The 20,846-nt window shown below is 38.4% G+C and overlaps 1 protein-coding gene across 3 annotated transcripts in view; it reads right to left on the bottom strand.

The window, feature by feature from the left end:
- NF1 (neurofibromin 1) overlaps positions 1 to 10,994 on the bottom strand; it is a 109,721-nt gene extending 98,727 nt beyond the window's left edge. For all 3 annotated transcript variants that reach the window (XM_062592879.1, XM_062592881.1, XM_062592882.1), the window contains exon 1: positions 10,902 to 10,994. In XM_062592879.1, coding sequence (XP_062448863.1) covers positions 10,902 to 10,961 — 60 coding nt within the window. In that variant the 5' untranslated portion in view covers positions 10,962 to 10,994. The remainder of the gene's footprint in view (positions 1 to 10,901) is intronic.
- Between the last annotated feature and the right edge of the window lie 9,852 nt (positions 10,995 to 20,846).

Raw genomic sequence — 20,846 nt, 5'->3', positions numbered from 1 at the left:
AAAGATAAATGAGAGAAGTTAATGGAACTACTGATTCCGAGAAATTCCTCATTTCTACATAGACCCAAGCTTACTCTCATCTTAGACCTCTCAGAAGTGAGCTGTGGTATCAGCTTCCAACACAAATGAAAAAGCTTTCTGTACAAGCAAGAATTCTGGATGAGGTGAACAGATAAATATTTGGTATTTGTGGTATGATTCTCCCATTGAAAGAAAATTGAAAATATTAGGTTTTGCAGAGCTATCTTGAACATAAACATACTGACTTACCATCAGCCGGCAAGTCTAGCATAAAACTTCATAAACTCAGCATTGCTGTTTTTGTTTTTTTTTTTAAGCCTGATGTTGGTATTTAGGAGTCTTTGCCTAACTAACAATATCAGAAAAGAGTTAAGTATCTTTCCTAAAAAAAAGTGAGCATATCTTAACTATTTCCAGTGAAGAAATGCTTTTTTTAAAACCATGAATCATTCTGATGAACAGTTTTAGACTATCACAACTCCCAGATATCACAAAGAAAAATCAAGCTTTCATTATGCTATTTTATTCTTGACTAAGCGTGTTATTCTGCAATAAGCAATCAATTATTTTGCAAAAATCAGATTTAAAAAGTCAGTGAAAGGGTATAGTATTCTTTTATTAACAGGAAAACTAAATAACTAGTCTATCTCAAAAGGGTTAAATAACTAGTCTATCTCAAAAGGGTTAAATAACTAGTCTATCTCAAAAGGGTTAAATAACTAGTCTATCTCAAAAGGGTTAAATAACTAGTCTATCTCAAAAGGGTTAAATAACTAGTCTATCTCAAAAGGGTTAAAAACCCATGAAGCTCTCAGGAAACTTTATTATTTATATAATTTATTATTAATATATACTGCCGAAATCAGTTAAGTTCTACACAATACTCCTAGTATCATAAATTCCCTTGTAAAAAAAAGAGTTTAGAATCAGTATTTTAGGCCTTACTCTTGTCTTCAGAAACAATTCTACCTGAATTTTCCAACAGTGTTGTTTTTTGACATTACGCACAGCACAAATATTGATACTGATTTCTCCAATTAATATAGGAAAATAAGCAATTTTCTTTGATAAGGACAAGAAACAAACGAGTAGCACTGTGGAGTGGAACATCACTCTCACCTTTATAATAACACAAGCAAGTCAGAAAAATAATTCTAACATCCAGAATAAATTCTCTCACCGCAAACTGAAAATAGCTATTGTTTAATAGCTATTTCATTCACAGTACAGAAACTGCAGGAGATATATATTTGGTGATAGAATTTCAAAAGTTAAGATAAATTTCTAAATGCTGCTATCACTTTGCAATATTTCACTGCTCAAGTCTGACTTAATTTTCTTAATCTAATTCCTAAAGTTTTTCAAATAATGTAAGTATTACCCATTGTTTCCTTATAAGGAAAATTGGAGAAGACTTTAGAAAATTCTGAAAGATCACACTATGCACTGATCTTTTTTTGAGACTATGGCCTTTACTAAGTGATGTGGAAAACCTCTAAGCTATTCTAAAGAAAATGCTATTTTTTAAAACATTCAGTTGTATGCAAATTTTATAAAAAGTTAAAACACTACAAAACATGAATTTCAGATTTTTGTTAGTTTAACATATCAACTACATAGTTAGAATCACAGAAAAGTCTAGATTGGAAGAGCTCTGGAGATCATATGGTCCAACCTTCCAATGAAAGCAGGGCTTTAGAGTAGTTCACCAGGGCCTTGTCAAACCTGGAATACTTGCAGGGAAGAACATTCCACCATTTCTCTGGGCAACCTATTGCGAAGTTTAATTGCACTCATGGCAAATTATTTTTTTTCTTATATCTAGATGGAATTTCATCTGAAGCAATCACGCATCTGCTGGCTTTTGACCTGTTGTGACACACCCTTGTGAAGAGAATACATATTCTCCATCTTCTCTGTAATTACTTTTTATGTATTAGAAGACTGACTAGACACCCCTTGAGTCTCCTCCTCTGTAGGCTGAGTAAATCCAACTCTTTCAACCTTTCTTCATACATCAAGTGCTCTAACACTAACCATCTCAGTGACCTTCTGCTGCATCCTCTTCAGGTTCTGAATCTCTCTCTCGAACTGGGGAAGCTAAAACTGGACACACTGTTCCAGGCACACACTTATGAACCCCTGATAAAGTAGGATAACCACAGGACTAGATCTCCTGGCTATAGTCCTGGTGATGCAGCCCAGAACATAGTTTGCCTTCATCACTGCCAAGGCAAGCTCCTGACTCATGTTCAGCTGGCTGCCCACTAGAAGCCCCTAGGGCCTTTCTAGCAGCCTTTCTGGCTGTCTGGGATTATTCCATCCCAGGCACAGGATTTTATATTTATCTTTCCCAAGTCTCATGCAGTTCTTATCGGCCTAGCCCTCCAGACAGTTGAGGTCTCCTTGTAAGGTGTGGCTAACTTTTAGTTTACCTACTTCCCTCTCAGTTCAGCGACATCTGCAGACTCGGTGAGGATGCATTCCATCCCGCCATCCAGTTAAACTGCAGTCACCATTCATGACATCTCTGTCAACCACGTAACATTACTATCTTTGTTGGTAAAATTTAAAGGTGCACATTTAAAATACTAGATTTTATGACTTGTATTAAAAATCTGACACTTGAAACACTTTTTCCCAAGAATAAGTTTCATTGAATCATTAAATGCAGTCCACTTTATACTGACATTTTTCATTTGTAGGGAAACAGTCCTTTCATGCTATCTAGCTTTTACGCCCAAGAGTAATTTCCTCTCCATAAAAATTGTGGTTTGAGTTTTATGTATCAGTTCTTTTGGTACCAAAGGTTGTGCTCACAATGGAAATTTGCTATTTTTTTGCTTAAGAGAATGGTTACCTCTAGTCATTTTTGACTTAAAACTGCCACACTAGATCACACTGATGACCTATTTAGTACATTACCTTGTCTCCAACGTTGGACAGCAGCAAACAGTTCTAGAGAACACTAAGCAAAAATAAGCAACCCCTTCTTCCAATTCAGAAAGCAGCTTACAGATTTCCTGCACCAAGTGTTGCATCCAGAGAACCACATTAAAAGCCGCCACCAGATCTACCCTTCATAAGAATGTCTAATGCTTGGCCTGCACAACATTCCAGGGCAACAAGTTCCAAAGGGTAATTAAGGTAATTTTTACTTAATCTTGTAATTGACTTGCAAGTTTTCAAATTGTAATGCTTTAAAACTGTTTGATGTATTTCAGTGTTCTCTCCGTAAAACTAGAAAAGACAGAACAAACAGCATTTATGACTCAGGCTTTATTTTCATTCTTGGATGTTACTTTTACAATACATTTTTGAAAGTCATTAGTCATTGGAAGATAGATACATTTAATTAAAATTTTCAGTATTACTAGTACTTTTTATTTGAATTTTCAAGTCTCCGTGCTGACAGCGGCAGAAAAGCTCAATACCACTGAGTGATAAAATACTTTACAAGTGCCTCTCAAAAAAAATGTGTCACAGATCTAGTTCTGTATGCTTCCGTGCTATAGAAACATCGTATTACATATTTTTGCAGCTTCCTGTCACAACAGCCACTGCAACAAGGTCACCTAGAAATAAAACTGCTTTTTATACTACCATTCAACATAAGAAGCTGTATAAAAAGGAAATACTAGCACTGAATTTTCTTTTATATTTCTCAGCTATTTTTTTGTGTACTCTGACATGCTGAAGCATTATATGTACCCTAACCGAATGCAGTGCTAGTGTTGAGTGACTAAAAGAAAACAATTTAACTTTCACACAGATATCTATTAATCTAAACACTACCAGAAAAAAGGAAAAAGAGCGTTACTTTTATTATTGCTAATTTCATTTTAGGAAAAAATAAAATAAAAGCAAGAGACTGACACAATAGGCTTCCTGTATTGCTTTAAATTATTAAAAGACATTAAGACTCAAAGCTTAAATAAGCCTGGAGCTTCAAGCTATGAACATAAGCACCACTTTGAACTCATCCCAGTTTAGCAAAGGGATAGTCACACAATTTAACTATTTTGATCACTGAGCTAGAAAGTCATGGTCAACATCCTTACACATATAACTACATAGATGCAGCTATAATCCACACTAAGGTGTGCAGTGATACAGTGTCTCTAATTTAGTTTAAGTCAGGTTAAGCTGTCAAACAAGCTAGAGAGGATAGGAAACAATGGCATTTCAGTCTATGTTTTATTTTATACAGCATCCAAAAAGAAAATCAGGTAGATGAAATCTGAAATCTCTCCATTCAAACCTTCAAGGTTTCAATCTCATAAGATCAATTGAAAAAGAATCTTTCTGCAAGAGACAAGGAAACACCACTAAGTAGCTGAGCCAGGCAGTTGCAATAACACAGTACAAGGCCCAGCATATCCCGAATACAAGATACGAGCCACTTTGTGCATTCTGCTAAAACAACTAGAAAAATAAAATTGAAAGATGAAGAAACTTAGTATCTATCAGCTTACTTTTGTATCCATGCAAGCTTCCCAATTATTAAAACATGTTATTTGACCACACAGAGAGGTTATGTCATCTTTGTTTCTAGAAATGCGTTTGACTTCAATTTAGGAAGTACTGCTGATCTATAATTTCACTCAAATCTGCTGTTGATACTTATCCTGAAACCTAGCGATTCTCACAAGGAATATTAAATGCAAAGAGGCAATAAATTCTTATTAGTGGGAGAAAAAGCAACAGCCAGATCCCACTAGATCATTAGACTATCTTCATTTTCAAAATGCAATGATAAAGATAAGCCTTAGAAATATTAGAGTTGAACCACCTTCTCTCAAGAAAACAAGATTGTTAAAACCAATCCAGCTAAATCAGTCACTATTTAAAACAAAACCTCAATATTTTTAATTATCCAGATGATGTAAATTCCTCTCACAGTGTGCTAAAGTAAAATAAAATTCTATCTTCATGAAAAATGTGAATTAAAAGTTTCAAAAAAGTATTTTTTAAGAAAAAAGAATCAGGCTAATTCACAGACAAACAACAGAATCACAGCACAGTCCCTTACTAGCATCTTAGAAAATAGTCCTAAAACAGTGTTTCAAAAATCTTTTTCAACATCCTCACAGTCTGGCATACACTAACTTACTGAAGTCTCTATGCATTAATATGCCATAAATTATTAACTATTCTACAATGACGCCTAACAGCGTCAAATCATCTGGCCATCACTGTGTGTCTACAACAGTATCTGCAAAGTCTGCAGTACTGCTAGAGAGAGAAAACTCCAATGCTTTCCTACGTCTAATCACTCTTACTGCTCTGTTTCTGCAGAGAGAAGTCTTTCAGTCTCTTCAGACCTGTGAGGCAATAACTTTGCCAATTTAAAATTGAAAAAGCAACAAAGTACTTGGTTATTCTAGAAGAAAAAGAAAAAAGATTTAACATGAATACTTAACAAGACCTTTAAAATAAGATTTAAAAATTGGCTTTAAAACTTTACAGTAAGTGTTACTGTAAAATTCTGCAGCTGTTTAAGAAGTGGAGACAAGTGTGGTACCTGAGAGCATGCAAGACTCTAGTATCTTCGGGAGGGGCCTCACTTTACAAACTGATGTGCCTTTATTAAAAAAATAGTTGAGGAATCCTTCACTGATCATAAACATCATTTATGAAGGACTAGTTGTATCTTTTCCACGTGTGCAGGAGAGATCCTAGTATTCTTTCAGGTATCCTCTAGTTTGATACAAAATGGTATAATCTTTTGCTAAACTTACAGGGACATTGGTTTGCAATTAACAACAGCAATATCTTGAACACTTCTAGGTTATTTCACTCAGCCAGTTGAGAAAGGCTATCATTAAGCCAGGGATTTTTCTTTGCAATTGATAAATCTAAAGTTTAACCATCTCTCTTTTGCAAAAGATCATCTTTAAAATCCTTATTTTTTTAGAAGTTGTAAGGTACATGTTGTACAAGTGTGAAGTACTTCATCACTTCAAACAAAAGTCACCACTTCAAATTTTTTGTATGATCTTTGCAGAACATTAGGAATTCAAAATTTCACAAATCAACATACTCCACAGGCTCAGAACCACAGTCATTTAAATCACTACTCTGACAAATCTCTTAATACAAAAAACAATCACTATCCAACTGCACATAGGTATACCACAAGCCAACATGTTCAAGATTCAGCTTCAAAGTGGTGGCAAAGACTTCAGAGCCCTCTCCCTACCTTCACTACTTCTACCTCATGAAGGGCAAGAAGGTTTAAACCAACTTTGGCAAGGGGAAGGTGACAGGCTATTCCAGGTGATGAGGAAAAAACCTCTAGTGCCATCCTTAACAGCATAGAGCATACCCCACCTTTCCCTTCCAAACCCTTTCTTGGAACTCCTTCAGTGAACAGTAATGCAGTGACGTACCAAAGAGAGGAAAAAAAAATTACACAGCACCATTCTTTCCTCAGCATCAGTATTGTCAGAATCAGCCACATATCTCCAAAAGCAACAGGCATCTTTCCCCCAACTATAAACATGCACTGTGTGCAACTATAAACATCACCTTCTAAATAGATATTATTTAGTGAAAGAAACTCACAACTAAGCCTTTCAAAGAACACTGAACTCTTAAAATAATTTTCATACGTTGCTCTAAAAAACAATTCAAAAGGTTAACTAAAAATTTGTACTGTGAACAAATGTATATTTACCTATAGTGTTAATGAAAACCGTTGTGTTCAGTAAGGAGGGATCATCATAGCATCTCAATGCTTTTCAGCAGCTCACTAATGAACTCAGGTAACACTCGTTGCACATAGGCCATTCTTCTATCTGTTCTTTAGGATTTCTATCTGTGTGCAGTACAGCATTTTGTTTTGAAATATACTAGTCTGTATATTGTTTTACAAAAAAATAAGAGGTAAGCTGCTTCAGGTTTATGTTAGAGAATAATGAAACAGCACACTGTGTTTAGAGTAGCATTACAGTCTGCTTGGGTTCTTGGCTCCTGTGAAAATCTATTTCAAACTGAGATTGGTTATGAAAAAAGTTTTCTGCATAGATTAGCCTTACCTTTATAGTAAAGGATTCCTTTCTGTTAGAGGAGCACAGTCATCAAAGAGCACACAAACTACTTTAAAATATGTACATATTACTATTACTGTTGTTCTTTTAAAACAAGCTGAAATAAAAACAGCAATGAAAAACACAAAGCTAGTGTTTGCAGTCAGTGCTTTTTCAGATCTCTAATTCTGTATAGGTTTCAAATACTGTAGAGGGAAGGAAGAGGAAGGAATATTTGTTTTAATTTAATGCCTTTTAATGGAATTAAGAATGGAACATTCCTAGTGGCTTCTAATTTTAACAAAAGCTTTCTTAACCAAAAGCAACCATACCTCAAACTATAAATGGGGAGTCTATATAAATGTATAAATGGGGAGTATAAATGGGGAACCTTAATTCACATAATAAAGGGCTTCTTTCTTTAAAGTTTATCATAATCATTTAAGTCACCACAAGTTTACAAGTTTATACAGGATTAATACCTTTTATTGTATCTGATAGTCGTTATTACATACAGTCTAGATTTAAATGGTTTAAGCAGTAAAGCTTCTGTGAGTATGCTCAGAAGAACTCTTATTACTGTAGCAGCCTTCTCATGATTTCAGCTATAGCACTTATGTTTTAAAATCGTATAAAAATAGAGTACATAAAATAAGGGAACATTTCCATAGGAAAAAACTAGCTATTTTACAGAGACGTGCTTATGTCTGAATATTTTGGTTATCCATTGCACACTACTTATGAGATGGGCATGTTTTAGCCAAAAAAGGTATTTAAAACTAGGCAAATTTGAAAAATAGACCACATAAACCTAAAATTGTAAATATTTTAAGAGTTACCTTCAGCCTTAGAGACAAAATTCAAATCAACCTAAACAAACAGAAAAAGATTCAAACAAAGCAAAAATGCAGATAACTCCAAATAATTCAATGTTAAACAAAGACAGATAGAAGGCAAGGCTTACCAAACTAAGGCTTTAACAACTCCCCAACATAAGCAAATTACAAAGAGCCAACAGGTGATGCTGAATAGGAAAGCACTGTGGCTAATACGCAGAAATTTGCTAAAACAGCTACTGCAATGTAATTATATTTAGACCATTAAAACTTCCAAAAATTATCATAACTAATACTACACAAAATCAGTGAAGAGATTTTTCATGTGCTATATAAAAAGTGTGATCCAGTCTCACATGTATGGTCAATAGCTTCCTTCGGCACCAGCTGAAACCTTCAAGCAGTCTTCAAGGGTAGCTCAAAGAAAAGTGCACTGCAGCAGCTGAAGTCTCAGAAGTGAGTGCAGCTGAGCAAGACTGGCACTATATTTCAAAAATTTATTTAGTAAGCTTGCCATTGGTTAATTTATGAAACTATGCTTGCCAGTCATTTTAAGCCCCGAGAGTCATACATACAAAAGCAAATTTTCAGTTAAAGCAGCATTTATAACAATAAACAAGAGTAGAACTGAGTAGACTTGTTTGCATTGATTTTTGTTGTTTTCAGTATAGATTAGCATTCTCCAAATTTGTTGTTTCATCTGTCTTAAAATGAATGGAAAGTCTGTCTACATCTATAGATTTCACTGGAAGATGGTTACATTTTCTTCCTTTCTAAAGGAAGAAACCTTCAAAATTTCTATGTCCTCTCCTCCGAAGAAAAACCTAACCCAAAACAAACACGAGCTCCCCATTTCTTTATTCAAACATACTCATGATATAATATGTACCAGCACTCTAGCTCCCTCAGTGCTGAAACAAAAGGTCCTGCATTTAGAAGGGCAGGCATAATAGGTAAGAACTAAAAAATGCATTATCACCACTAAAATAATGTGCAGTATATTGAGTATATTTGTATGAAGTATAAACTTGATTCTGAAATGAGCAGTCTAAAATGTAATTAGTAAACAACTTATTAAATAACCACATGACTACCCAATAATGACATAAAAGTAAGGAGTTACAGGAAACAAATAAGCATCACCATTGATAGATAACACATTAAGTAGTAGCATACGAGTGTCACAGTAACCTGGCATTTGGGAATTCAGAGAAGAAAGGTGACTGTTCTTAACTGAAGATCACTGTCAGACTGGGCAAGGCAGAGAAAGCAATGTCTCAAAAAGAAGCAGAATTGAGAACCTTCAGCTAAAATTAATCAATGAGAGCAAAAACTTCTTACAAAAAGTAGAGGTTAGTATCTCATCCTTGCCTGTTTCATCCACTAGATGACACAATGTAAAGAAAAATATTTTGTACTGGTAAAACACAAATATTCAATAAATGGATCAAAATATTGTAAATAGCATCTATCATGCAAACTACACTGAACTGAACAGTCAATACTGTATTTAGTATGTATTTTGCCTGCAGCTCCAATGTTGAGGAAAGATTAGAACAGCCTGCCTTCTATCAAACAGAAAAGGGGATCTCCTATATACCTATCCATAATTATTCCATGAAGTGTATAGGAAAATACTTCTGTTTAAAAAGCTCAAGTTCTTAACTCCTAACAGATGTTGGCAAGCCCAATTCTACAATATACATAACAAAGCGAACGACAAAGCCTAGGGCCTTTTAACACCAGTACACAAAGAAACATTTTCTTGCATTACTGGGAGCATAATCAGTACCATGCTTTTTAAGCTTATGGAAAAAATGATCTATGACTCAAGATAAGGGGAAAGGGAGAGAAGAAGTTAACTATACAAATATCATGCCTAACATGTATTGGAAAAATCTTCATTGTTTTTACTCTAACAAAAGAGAAAAGTTTGGTATTTACTTTCTTTAAAATAAACTGCATTTATAGAAGTTTTAAAATAAATATAGAACAGATCATCTCGTTTTTATTCAACCAGGCCACAAGCTCTCTGCAGGTTGTTAAAAGCCAAATATCATTAAGGGGACGTGTTTATGGCAGGTGAACAAAACCCTATCTATACAGCTAGCTTAATGTTTTTGATAGGTACTACGCTGAGCAGGGTCTCACAGAGCTGTCTCCCCCGTGGCACAAAGGATGTACTGAGAGCACAGCGAAAGGAGACAGTGAGCACACAAACAGATCTCCCAACGCGAATGGAGCCCCCGCTTACATGTCAGGAGAGCCTCCTGGAAGTAAAAATGCGCAGCCAAAGCATCGAGCCGCACTGGGAAAGTCGTGCCGCCCAATCCCAACGAGCAGTCCTTGCGCGGGGAGCAGAGAAACGCAAAGGCTAAGGCCAAGAATCTCCATTCGGAAGCCTCCCGGTGAAAACGCTTCTCCAAACCATAAGCACTGACTTTTATTACCACGGTTAAACATCTCGCTCTACGGCAACGTAGCTCCTTCCTCACCCCGCGTAACCGGCTGCTCCCAGCGGCGGGGATGCCATTCCCCGGGGCGGGAGCGCCTGCCCGCAGCCTCACGCAGCCCTGCTTAAACTCCCCTCCCCGGCTTTCGCTCCCCTCTGCCGAGGCGGATGCTGCAAAGCGGCGAGGCGCATTCACAGGCGCGCCGGGGAGAAGCGCACACGCGCTGCGAAGAGGCGGGGGAGCGGAGCCGAAGAGCAACGAGCCGTTTCAGCCCCCCGCCCCGTCCCCCCCGGCGAAGAAGCGAGGTGAAAAGCCGCGGGGCGCCGCGGCGGGGAAGCGGCCGGGCCCCCCACCCCCGCCGCCAGCATCGGGCCGGCGCGAAGGGGCGAGCGCGGCGCGGCCCCACCCCGCGGCGCGGCGGCTGCAGGGGGGCGCGGCTGCCGCGGCTCCCCCGGGGCGGCGGGAAGCGCTCCGAGCCCTTCGCCGCGGCGGCCCCCGCGGGAGCGGCCCGCCCCGGCCCCGCTCCGCTCCGCTCCGCTCCTCACAGCCGCCCCCGCTACCTGCTCGTCGAAGCGGTTCACCACGGCCTGCACCCACTCCACCGGCTTGTGGGCCGCCATGGCCCGCCGCCCGCCCGGCCGCCGAGGGGGGCGGGTCCCCGCGGCGACGGCGGCAGGCGAGGAGCGCGGCGACGGCGGCGGGTCTCCGTATCGCTGCCGAGCTCCGGGCCCTCAGCTGCCCGCGGCCATCAGCGCCCAGGCGCCGCCATGACACCACACCGGAAGCGGGCGCCCAGGCCGCCCCCGCCCGTCCGAGCAGCAGCAGCGCTGCGGCCGCCCGCGCCAGGGGGAGCGCCCAGACAGAGGCGACGGCGGCGGCGGCGGCGGCGGCGGGCGGCGCCTGCGCCTGCGCGCCCGCGGCGGCGCCGCCGCGCCTGCGCGCCCGCCGCGCCTGCGCCCTCCCCCGCCCTCGCGCCGCCACGGCGCCTGCGCGGCGGAGCGCGCCGGGGAGGCCGCGCGGGAGCGCGCGCGGCGCCCTGTGAGGGCGGGCGCGGCTCCGCCGCTCTGCGCCGCGAGCGCGCGTTACGAAGGCGTCTTTCCCCTCTGATGGCTTGAGGGATGCTTTCGGTCCCAAACTTCAACGGCATCTCAGACGGCTTACACCTTCGCTTGGCAAAGAGATGAGATGGTTGGCCGGTGTTTGCCTACTTGTTTTAAAAACAGTGCCATTTCAACGCCACAGTGCTTGACAGAGATTATCTACAGTCCGGATGCTATATGCAGACTGAAACATACAGCTGCTAATCTTTCAAAGAATTAAAAAATAAACTTACTCTTTAATAAATTAGCTTATTTGGGTTTAACAGCTTTTGTTACATCTGAAGACCTCGCTACAGAACTCCAGGAGTAAGTAGAGACGCATAATGCGGCACACAAACTCTTTCCAAACCATTTACACGGTACCCAGCCAACTGCTTATGTGACTCGGAAAAGTAGGATATGCGGATAACAAGACAAACAAACATCCACTTCCAGTTTCCTTCATAGGAATGTTAATTTGTTTTCCTTCTGCATAGAAAGAACCACAAAATAATGACTTTTCATGGTAGATCAAGTAAAAATTCTGTAAATGAAGACAAAATTGCTCTATTTTGTCTTTGAGTTTTTCTTCCATAGATCCTGTGATTGCAGGATTTAGAATTGACAAATGCATCGTGAAGAACCGGAGAATAAAATGGACTTCACTTTTTTTGCCTCCAAGTCCAGATTTCCTCAGTCCATGTCCAGAAACTGCTTTTGTGTTTGTTTGAAGCATAATTAATCCAGTGTTCAGATGGATTATCATAAAGCATTTTTTAAGATAGCATTTCAAATGCAAATACACATCCATCCTGCTGTAATCTGCAAATCTGTAAATCCCACAGGAGAAAAGCAAATGGGGAAGGAATCTAATTCCCCCTCTCATCGAAGACAGAATCGCTCTGATGAAGTACGCATTACTTCTCTTTACTTCCAAAGTTTATACTTAGCATTTGATGTTGCCAAATCCCTATCAGAATAGATGAAATTTAATCAGGCTCCTCACTAAGGCACAGTTAATATATTCTGACATATCATAAAGTTATGCATGTCAAAATAGTGTATTGTATGACAAGCTATTTTCAATTTCTGTTTAATCCTACTTTTTCAATCAAACATGCAACAAGTGCTATCCTACACAAATTTTTGAAATGGTAATACAAATTAGTAGGATGAATTAAAAAGTGCTATTAATTAAGCAGAGTTGTCTTAATTTACGTAACATAGCTAACATTACATTGTAACATTCACCGCTTGGATTTAATTTGTACATTTTTTTCAGATATATGACGATTCAGTATTTAAAGTAAAATAAACCAGGTTTGAAATCAGCTGAACCAGTCCTGCTTTCATTTCCATCATTTCAGTCTGGAAAAACACTGTGTTTACTCTAAACCACTGAAAATAAAAACTCTCTGACACTGCACATTAGACTGCTGAAAAAGAATAGAATATGGACAATTCAGCTGCTGAAGCAAGGACAGATCCATTTTCCTTTTATCCAAATATGGAAGAAAAATTCAAAACATTTGAAAAACAGTAAAGTAGGCTATGCAAAATTAATGTTCAAATTGTGTGAAGATATTTCTTAAAAATTCCTGAGTCAGTATATGTGATGTAAATGACTTACAGTAATAACACCAGGAAAAACAGGTTAGTGTGTAGTAAAAACACAGCTGAGCCTAAAATAAGGCACTGTGGTAAAATGTGCAGTTACAGGAGTCATCCTGCACCTTTTTCCAACCTTGTCTGCCTACCTCTTAAACTAGTACGTATATGGGACTTTTATTCTGCCCAGAAGGAGCCTCGATTTAACCTAGAGACTACTAGTATTATCATAATACATACTAATTATCAGCAGCAGTAGCAATATCAAATGTATTCTGAGGTAACTTTATCTGTAAATAATGAACAGTGTAATTCCTGTAATTCAGATTTACAATATGAACAATCACTTTGCATACTAGTAATAAATTCAGCAACTTAGTTTATGTATAATATTTCAAGAGTTTCCAGGAGTTCAACTTTATGTCTAATATTTCATCTTTATACAAAGATGAAATTCAATTGCAAATATTTTATTTAAGGAAAAAGATTAATTGGCTGAAGAATAAACAGTAGTTTTCTGTCTGTACACTTTGTGGTTCTATCGTTCAGGAAATGCAAAAAGCATTCTGATTTATACAAATTATGAAGTCTAATATTAGGCTGTTAAGTGCACTGAATTTTGTATTATTCATTTGCTGTGTACAATAAACTAGCTGTGGTGTAAAGGCTATTGATTCCTTTGCATTAGAGTGCATTATAATGCTCAGCATGATTATGTTTCAAAAAGATTTTAAAAATAAATGTTGTATTACATTCTAGACAAGGCTTCTAATGGATTGGTTTTATATATATTTATATCCACAACAAACATATATGATACATGTATTTGCTTAATTACTGAAATCTTAACTGTCTTGGATGGAGAATCAAGCTGGTCAATGGAACCTTTCTAATTATATTTTGTATGTTTGAGCACAGAGAAAGTCTTGGCCAGTAACAACAATATCGAAAGAGCAGTGTGTATCATGGTATCATTTCATAAACATTCATTATTCTTTCCAACAGTGTTGTTGCATAGGTAAATGGTTACTGCAAACTCTGAAAAATAGGATAAGGTTAGGGGTCTGTTCTCAAAGATTCCCAGCTCATACTGACTTTTATCCCATGTATAGGTATGCTGGGTATCTGAAAATGGCTAATACTAAGTTTCCTGAGATCACAAAGCACAGACAGGTTCACTGTACGATATGCCCAGCAGCTCTTTGGACTGACAGAAATGGATTTGTCATGAAGAGTCTAAAAGAAAAAAAAATGAACACAAAACATCAATTGGATTCAATGGAGTAAAGATTTTATCTAGAATTTGTTTATCAACTTAAGAGAAAACATCCTGCAAGGGCTAGAGCTCATCGGTGCTTATACTGGGTGACTCCTCAGCAGTCCCTGCTGCTGGCAGAGAAGTGGGAGCAGTAGCACTCGGCAGAAGGGCAGTGACAAACAGCCGGAAACGGTAACACTGCAGCCAGCGTGGACTTGTCTGGGAGGGGACTCCCTTACGGTTTGAAACATCACCCTTGAAACCAGTGTAAAACCTTATGCAGTGAGGCATTACTCAAGCAACAGATGTATGTTCCCTTCCAACTCTGTCAGCTGAAGTTGGGATCATTTCACTGCTCATCCTTAACCAACACCTGCCATTGGGAGAGATTGCATGAACACTCCCTAATCCACCTGCGGGCAAAATCAACCAGCTTTAGCTCATCCTCACCTTCCTCAGTGGCTTAAACTAACTTGGCTCAGCTTGCTGATTACAGGGCATGCACATGATTTCTCCTCTGTCAGATAATAAGGATAAACTGCAGATGAGACTGCTTTTGAGAATTGCCAGAGCTAGTAATACACCATGTTGTCTATAGCCTGCACCCAGGCAGAAGTAGCAGGAACTAGCTCAGAGATTTTACAAAAGTCGGGATCAAGTTTTACATTCAAACTAACTTTTTTTTTTTTTTTAAAAAAAAATCAACTGGGAGGCTTTTCTACATTCATTTGTAATGTCAAATCAAAAAGGCACAAGAGATTCAGGTAGCCATCTTGCCATTTCCACTTTCATTTCGGTAACTGTTCATACAGCACCATTAAAACCAATCCTAAGTGTCCCAAGTGACAGCTATCAGTATTCAGCAGTTATGAGAATTTTCATGAATGTAAAGTGTGAATCATCTTTCAGGGATACTTCAGGTTAGAATACAAAGCAGCTAATCAGACCAGACAAATTATCCATTCTTCCCACCATGCCTGAAGCTATGCTTACATAAAATGTGTACAAATAACAAAAGTACATGTCGAGCAATCCTTCCCTGACATACCTCTTCAAAATCCCAACAGACAGTACTTCAGGGATTGCTGGAGGCAGAGCTAATTTTGCTGGGCCTTTTTTTCCACAAATTTGTCAAATCTCCTTTTTGAACTGTTTATATATTTGACCTCTACATATCCCCAAGCAATCAGGCAAGAATAACATCCACTTACGGCAGTAAAGCCACAATCTTCAGAGGAATCTCTACATTCTGCCAAAATCTAAACAGTAATCATTCATTTTGGGGGCAGGAAAAGCTTACTGATATGCTTATGAAAAACAAGTTTCACAAAGACAGAAAGAAATCAGGGGTGATAAGATTAGCTGAGAGAAAAGTGTCTTGGGAAGTCTGGACTTTAGTAAGAAAAAGATAGGATATTTCATCCCCTCAAAATTTACTAAACAAAACAAAAAGTGCTTTTTTCAGTTTCTTTCTTTCCTGGACCTCCAAAGCAAATCTGTTCCTTAAAAGAAATCATAACTTTCTATAGCCTTCCCTGATTTCAGGCGAGGGGGGAGCTTTAGAGTTTGAAAGGTGATATTGGAAAATTTCTTAGCATTTCCCCTAAACTTTTTGGAAAATCCCAACCACTATTTAGTCAAGATTTACCTTTCCCTATGTTCTCTGCTTCCTTTTAATTGTTTCCCCTTCTTACTAGCCTTAGTACAAAATGCTTTATGATCCACTATCCTAGCAAAAATGACCTATTATCCTAGAAAAAGAATACTCACAGAAGTATGGACAGAGCAGTACAAAAAGCAGCAAAGTAATTTTAACACTGCAGGGAAGGTGACACTGACATTTGAAGAGTTACTAAAATTCCAAATAGCACGACTGAAAGTTGTCTTAGCTTAGATAGGTCATACAGGTCATCTTATCCTAGTCAACAGGACATCTTATCAAGAGACAAAAAGTGTGATGGTCTCTGTTTCTGCGTTCTAATGAAAGTTAACATCTGGAATTAAGAATGTTTGGAAGAAAACACAGTATCCGTAATATTCATGTTGGTGTTAGAAACTGTCCTCCAACAATCAGATGTGACAATTTATAACCAGTCATTAGGTATTATTTGAAGAGGAATCATTCCAAGTTCCCAAGCTCCACATAAATTCTGAGTTGTAGTACCATTTCTTTAGCATCTCTTGAAAGTTTGGTGCTTTTTGGTTATTTTGGTGTGTTTTTTTAAGACACTTAGCATGAGCTTCTTAATCCATTTCTTTAAGCTTATTTGTAAACTCAAATAAAAGATTACAGCCTAAAGCGCCACGTCCACAAAATAACCCCTATTTTCTTGTTAGGCTTTGAAGTGAATACCAATTTTTTTTCCTCACTAAAATTTCCCATTTCTGGTGTCAGCAGTGGCAACAGTGATGGGAGCCACACATAACAGGAAAGTCCCTGCTATGCCCTCTAGTCCTTCTCAGAATAGGTTTAGAACTACTAAAACTGAAAGAGTCAAGCCAACAGAAGGAATTACGAGTTGGAAATTCACATATGGGTGCAAGCAGCCCCTCTCATGACATTTCTAGACATTGATGATTCTAGTCAAGCCAAAAAATGACACTTGAATCACTTCCTTTGAGGTATTCTGGTACTTCTGCTTTTTGCCTAAGCAAGAAGATGGGGAGTCAGATGAAAAAAATGAGGCACACACAGAAAATGACCTGCCCAGATCTGTAGTAAAATCCACATTAGTTCTTGATTCACCAGCTTTGTCTTTCACTCTAGAGTAAAGGTGTTAATCCTATGCAGTTATATAGCATCACTTAACAAAGCAAGTCTTTTGATAAAAAGCTAGAAGCCCTTAAGCAGAAGGCATTTCGTTTCTTTCTGATATCTTTTATGCATTAAGATTCAGCTGATTTCCAGATATCACCTGCAATTTTCTCAGGAAATGCGAGTGTCTTCTCTCTTTTACTACGTCTGAACTTACTTTTCTGGAGGCAACACTTCTTCGCTTATTGCCAGGGAATATGATATTTTTCTCCACATCTTTATCTTTTCCTTTCTTCTATTTTGTATTTTCAACTACAATTATTTACCTATTAACTTTTCCATTTTTTAACCATACTCACTACAGTCTCTGTTTCATATTTCTATTTTTTCCTCTTCTTCCCTCCCATCTCATTCTCTATTTTTCACCAGCATTCATCAAATATTCCATCAAAAGCTCAAAAATGCTAAGTGATACTTTTTAATTTCTGTTTCTTTGTTTTGGTCCAGAAACCTACTATCACTTTCAGAAGCATTCTTCTGTAAGACATACATTTGGTATGAACTCCTGATAAATAGGGTATTGTACTGGAGGAGATGTCCAAATCCACAACCCATGGCAGAAATACTTTCATACTGTTCTTAAGTGAAGCTAAACAAACAAACTTGGATTAAATGAGGAAGAAAGGGAGGAAGGAACATATCTGCCAATTTTTTGGTAAGAGGTGACTTAGTATCTTTAAGCTACAAATCCCTCAAACATGGATTTCAATCTAAGAGCTGGCAGGCTCCCAGTGAAAGCTATACAGCCTATCTGACAACGCTAGAGCTCCCTCTCCATTTTGACATTTGATTCTTTTACCCCCTGTGCATAATGTATTTCTTATGAGGACACGGCTCCAATATATTTGTCCATTAGGGGGCATTAGAGGCCACTGAAATCCCAGTTTGACTTACCTAGAGGAAAGGAAAATAATTCTTTTTGTTTTTGTCTGATAAACTGTGGGAGTTTCATATTCTTTCTATGCTATTTACCTTATTAGTTTGTCTGAAATGTGCTGGCCAGTTTTCAAAAGAAGAAAACTTCTTAAATTTTAGATCAGGTATTTGCTGTATCATTCCCTGCCTCCCACTTTCTCCCTGACTGAACTAGGATCTGTTAAATCTGAACAGAGCAAGTAAATGAACTAACTAAATTAATGCTAATCACATAGTGATGGATTATGCTTTAGAGAAGTTAAGAGAGTCTACATAAAATATTCACATTGGAACTTTTTATCCCAGAAAGCATATTCAGTACAGGGGCAGCATAGTTTTAGGGTGCATAATTAAAGCTGTAGCAAATTATTTCACACAGTCTACTTATAAATGCTGCAGTTTGAAGGCAAATAATTCCTATTGTACTAAAAATCTGGATTTCTGGAAATCTGGATGCAAAACACCAGGAGTTTAGTCCATGATGCTTTGTGTGATACTAAGAAGTGCTATATTCTCAAGACATTAGAGTAAGAGCCCAAATATTCTAAAGGAAATTAAGGGAGCAGAGTATTTTCTGAAACTGATGTTTATGCCATGAACTGTAAATGGATATAGATATATTAACTTAGTGCCTATCATTTTGCTTTAGAGGTATAAAACATAAGCTCTTTGTCAAAATTCAATTAAAGATTGCTTCTTACAGTGATTCCCAGTGTGTATATTTATGTTCTAAAAACTTCAGAGGAATGAGATCATTCTTTGTATCTGCTTCTTCTTTCCCTATCATGCAACGCCTTTCCCAGATATTACAGTTATTTGCAGAGATTATGTTACTTAAGTATCAAAAATAATATTTTAGTTCTGGATGACTAATCAGGTCTGCCTAGACTATCACAGTGCCTCAGAGGATAATTCAGGGTTATTTCTTCCTCTCCCTGAAATTCTGTTTCCTAGTTTATCATACAACTGGAGTCAAAACAAGGGGCGATTTTACAGGAAAGGAATACCAGATAGACCTTGTGACTTCAGTACTGATGGATATTTTCTGGTTTCTTCTCTGGATGATCTCATAGAAAGGGGCAGGACTTTTGTTCATAGAAAGAAAGCTGGAGGTCTGAAGTATCATTTAGTTCATTATCATTTGGATCAGACCAGGAGAGACAAAAAGGCAGTAGGAGCTGCAGGACATTCATTAGCACTCTGTGCCCTTTCACTGTAAGGTATTCTCATTAGATTCTGTCTTTCAGACAAAGTGATCATGCTTTACCTCCTAATTACACTAAAAGAATTATGCATTGTTTTTTTCCTTTAAAGCAGATCAAGACTATTGTAAAGATACCAGCTGTACTACTGCAAAGGTGCAGATTAACTCCTCATTAACTCCTCATAGGGGTTGCTACTATAAATAACGTAAACTCTATCTCCTTCTCTTGCTTGTTTTGGCATTAATTATTTTTATGTTATTAATCTATATATGTATTTCATATTGCTTGTGTCTTACTCCAGCTTGGGACAGTTGCCTCTAGCTAAAGCTTTGGGTGGCTACCATACGGTCATGACTGAAGGCACTTGTTCTCTTTGTTTTGGCTGTGTCTGTGGCTTGAGACATTTAAACTGCTTACACAGATAGCACCACAGGGAAAGCAGTCTTGGTTTCCCAGCTGCTACTGGAGTGGTAGTAGTTCTACAACTAGCTCTTGGACAATGTTGTTCCTGTAATTAGGAGTTAATAGGGCTATTTCAACCTCTGCCCACAGCTAGACTACGTGGCTGGATGCCACATATTCCCCTTCCAGCTTGCTTACAGCCTTCAGCTGCTCTGCATTCTGCAGTGTGTGCTCTGCACACTGAATCCACTAGGAGCCATGCCTCTGCTGGGCAATGCCTCATCCTTACTTCAGAATGAACAATTTTTAGTAACATCATATTATAGTTGCTTGAGTACATTTCTACATTGAGCTTTCTAGTGCCTTGTGATCAGACTGTAACAAGCCTGCAGCACTAAGGTGAACTAAATGAAGTAAGGCTGCGCCAAAGGCTACTCTCACCCAAACAAACCTACTCAAGAGGTCTCAGACAAATGCCCATTACTCAGATGAACAGTGAAATTAAAGTTATTCCTGATTTGCTCAAGGACACAATAAAACACTGGGCTTGATATTTTTTCCCCTCACTCTATATGAAAACCTGTGTAATTTCCACTAACTTCAGTGTAATTATTCCTCATTTAGATCAACTGAGTTGAGATTATAATCATATCATTTCAGAGCCAGAATTTGGATTCAGTAACATCTGCACATCACTAAACCATGTCTGTCCTTATACAGCGCTCAGGGTCTAAGCTGTATTGACCATATAGCATTCACACGACACTCCTGCTCAATTCAGTAATGATAAAATGATTGGTATCTGATACATATTATTTACTTCCACAGATATAAGTCAAAGGTTTAGCCAAGATCTACATAAATTCACAGTTGGTCTATTTGTACTATTATTTTAATAGACAGATATTTGTGCAGCATGTAAAAATGCCACTGGATCACCCCATTCACCAAAGAACCTTCTTTTCCTCCTCCCTCTTCTTAAACAATCAGTTGTACAAGAGGGGCTGTAAGGAGAAGCAGAAAAGAAGTGCCTGGTGGAAAGGTGAGTCTTTAAGAACTCAGAGGATCTTCAGACTGGGATTTAGTTTTCTGCGTTTTAAACATCGAGTTTTTTTGGGGGGGAGGGGTAAGCCTGACATTAGCTTGCAGTTTATGAATATAAAGACTCTGTTACTGAACAATTTTTACCAACTGCTGCTTTATTTCCTTTCAGTGAGTCATGC

This window comes from Rhea pennata, chromosome 20, assembly GCF_028389875.1.
Source record: "Rhea pennata isolate bPtePen1 chromosome 20, bPtePen1.pri, whole genome shotgun sequence".
Lineage (NCBI taxonomy): Eukaryota > Metazoa > Chordata > Aves > Rheiformes > Rheidae > Rhea > Rhea pennata.
Note: the sequence above shows the minus strand (reverse complement) of the source record. Positions and strands in the feature narration are given on the sequence as shown.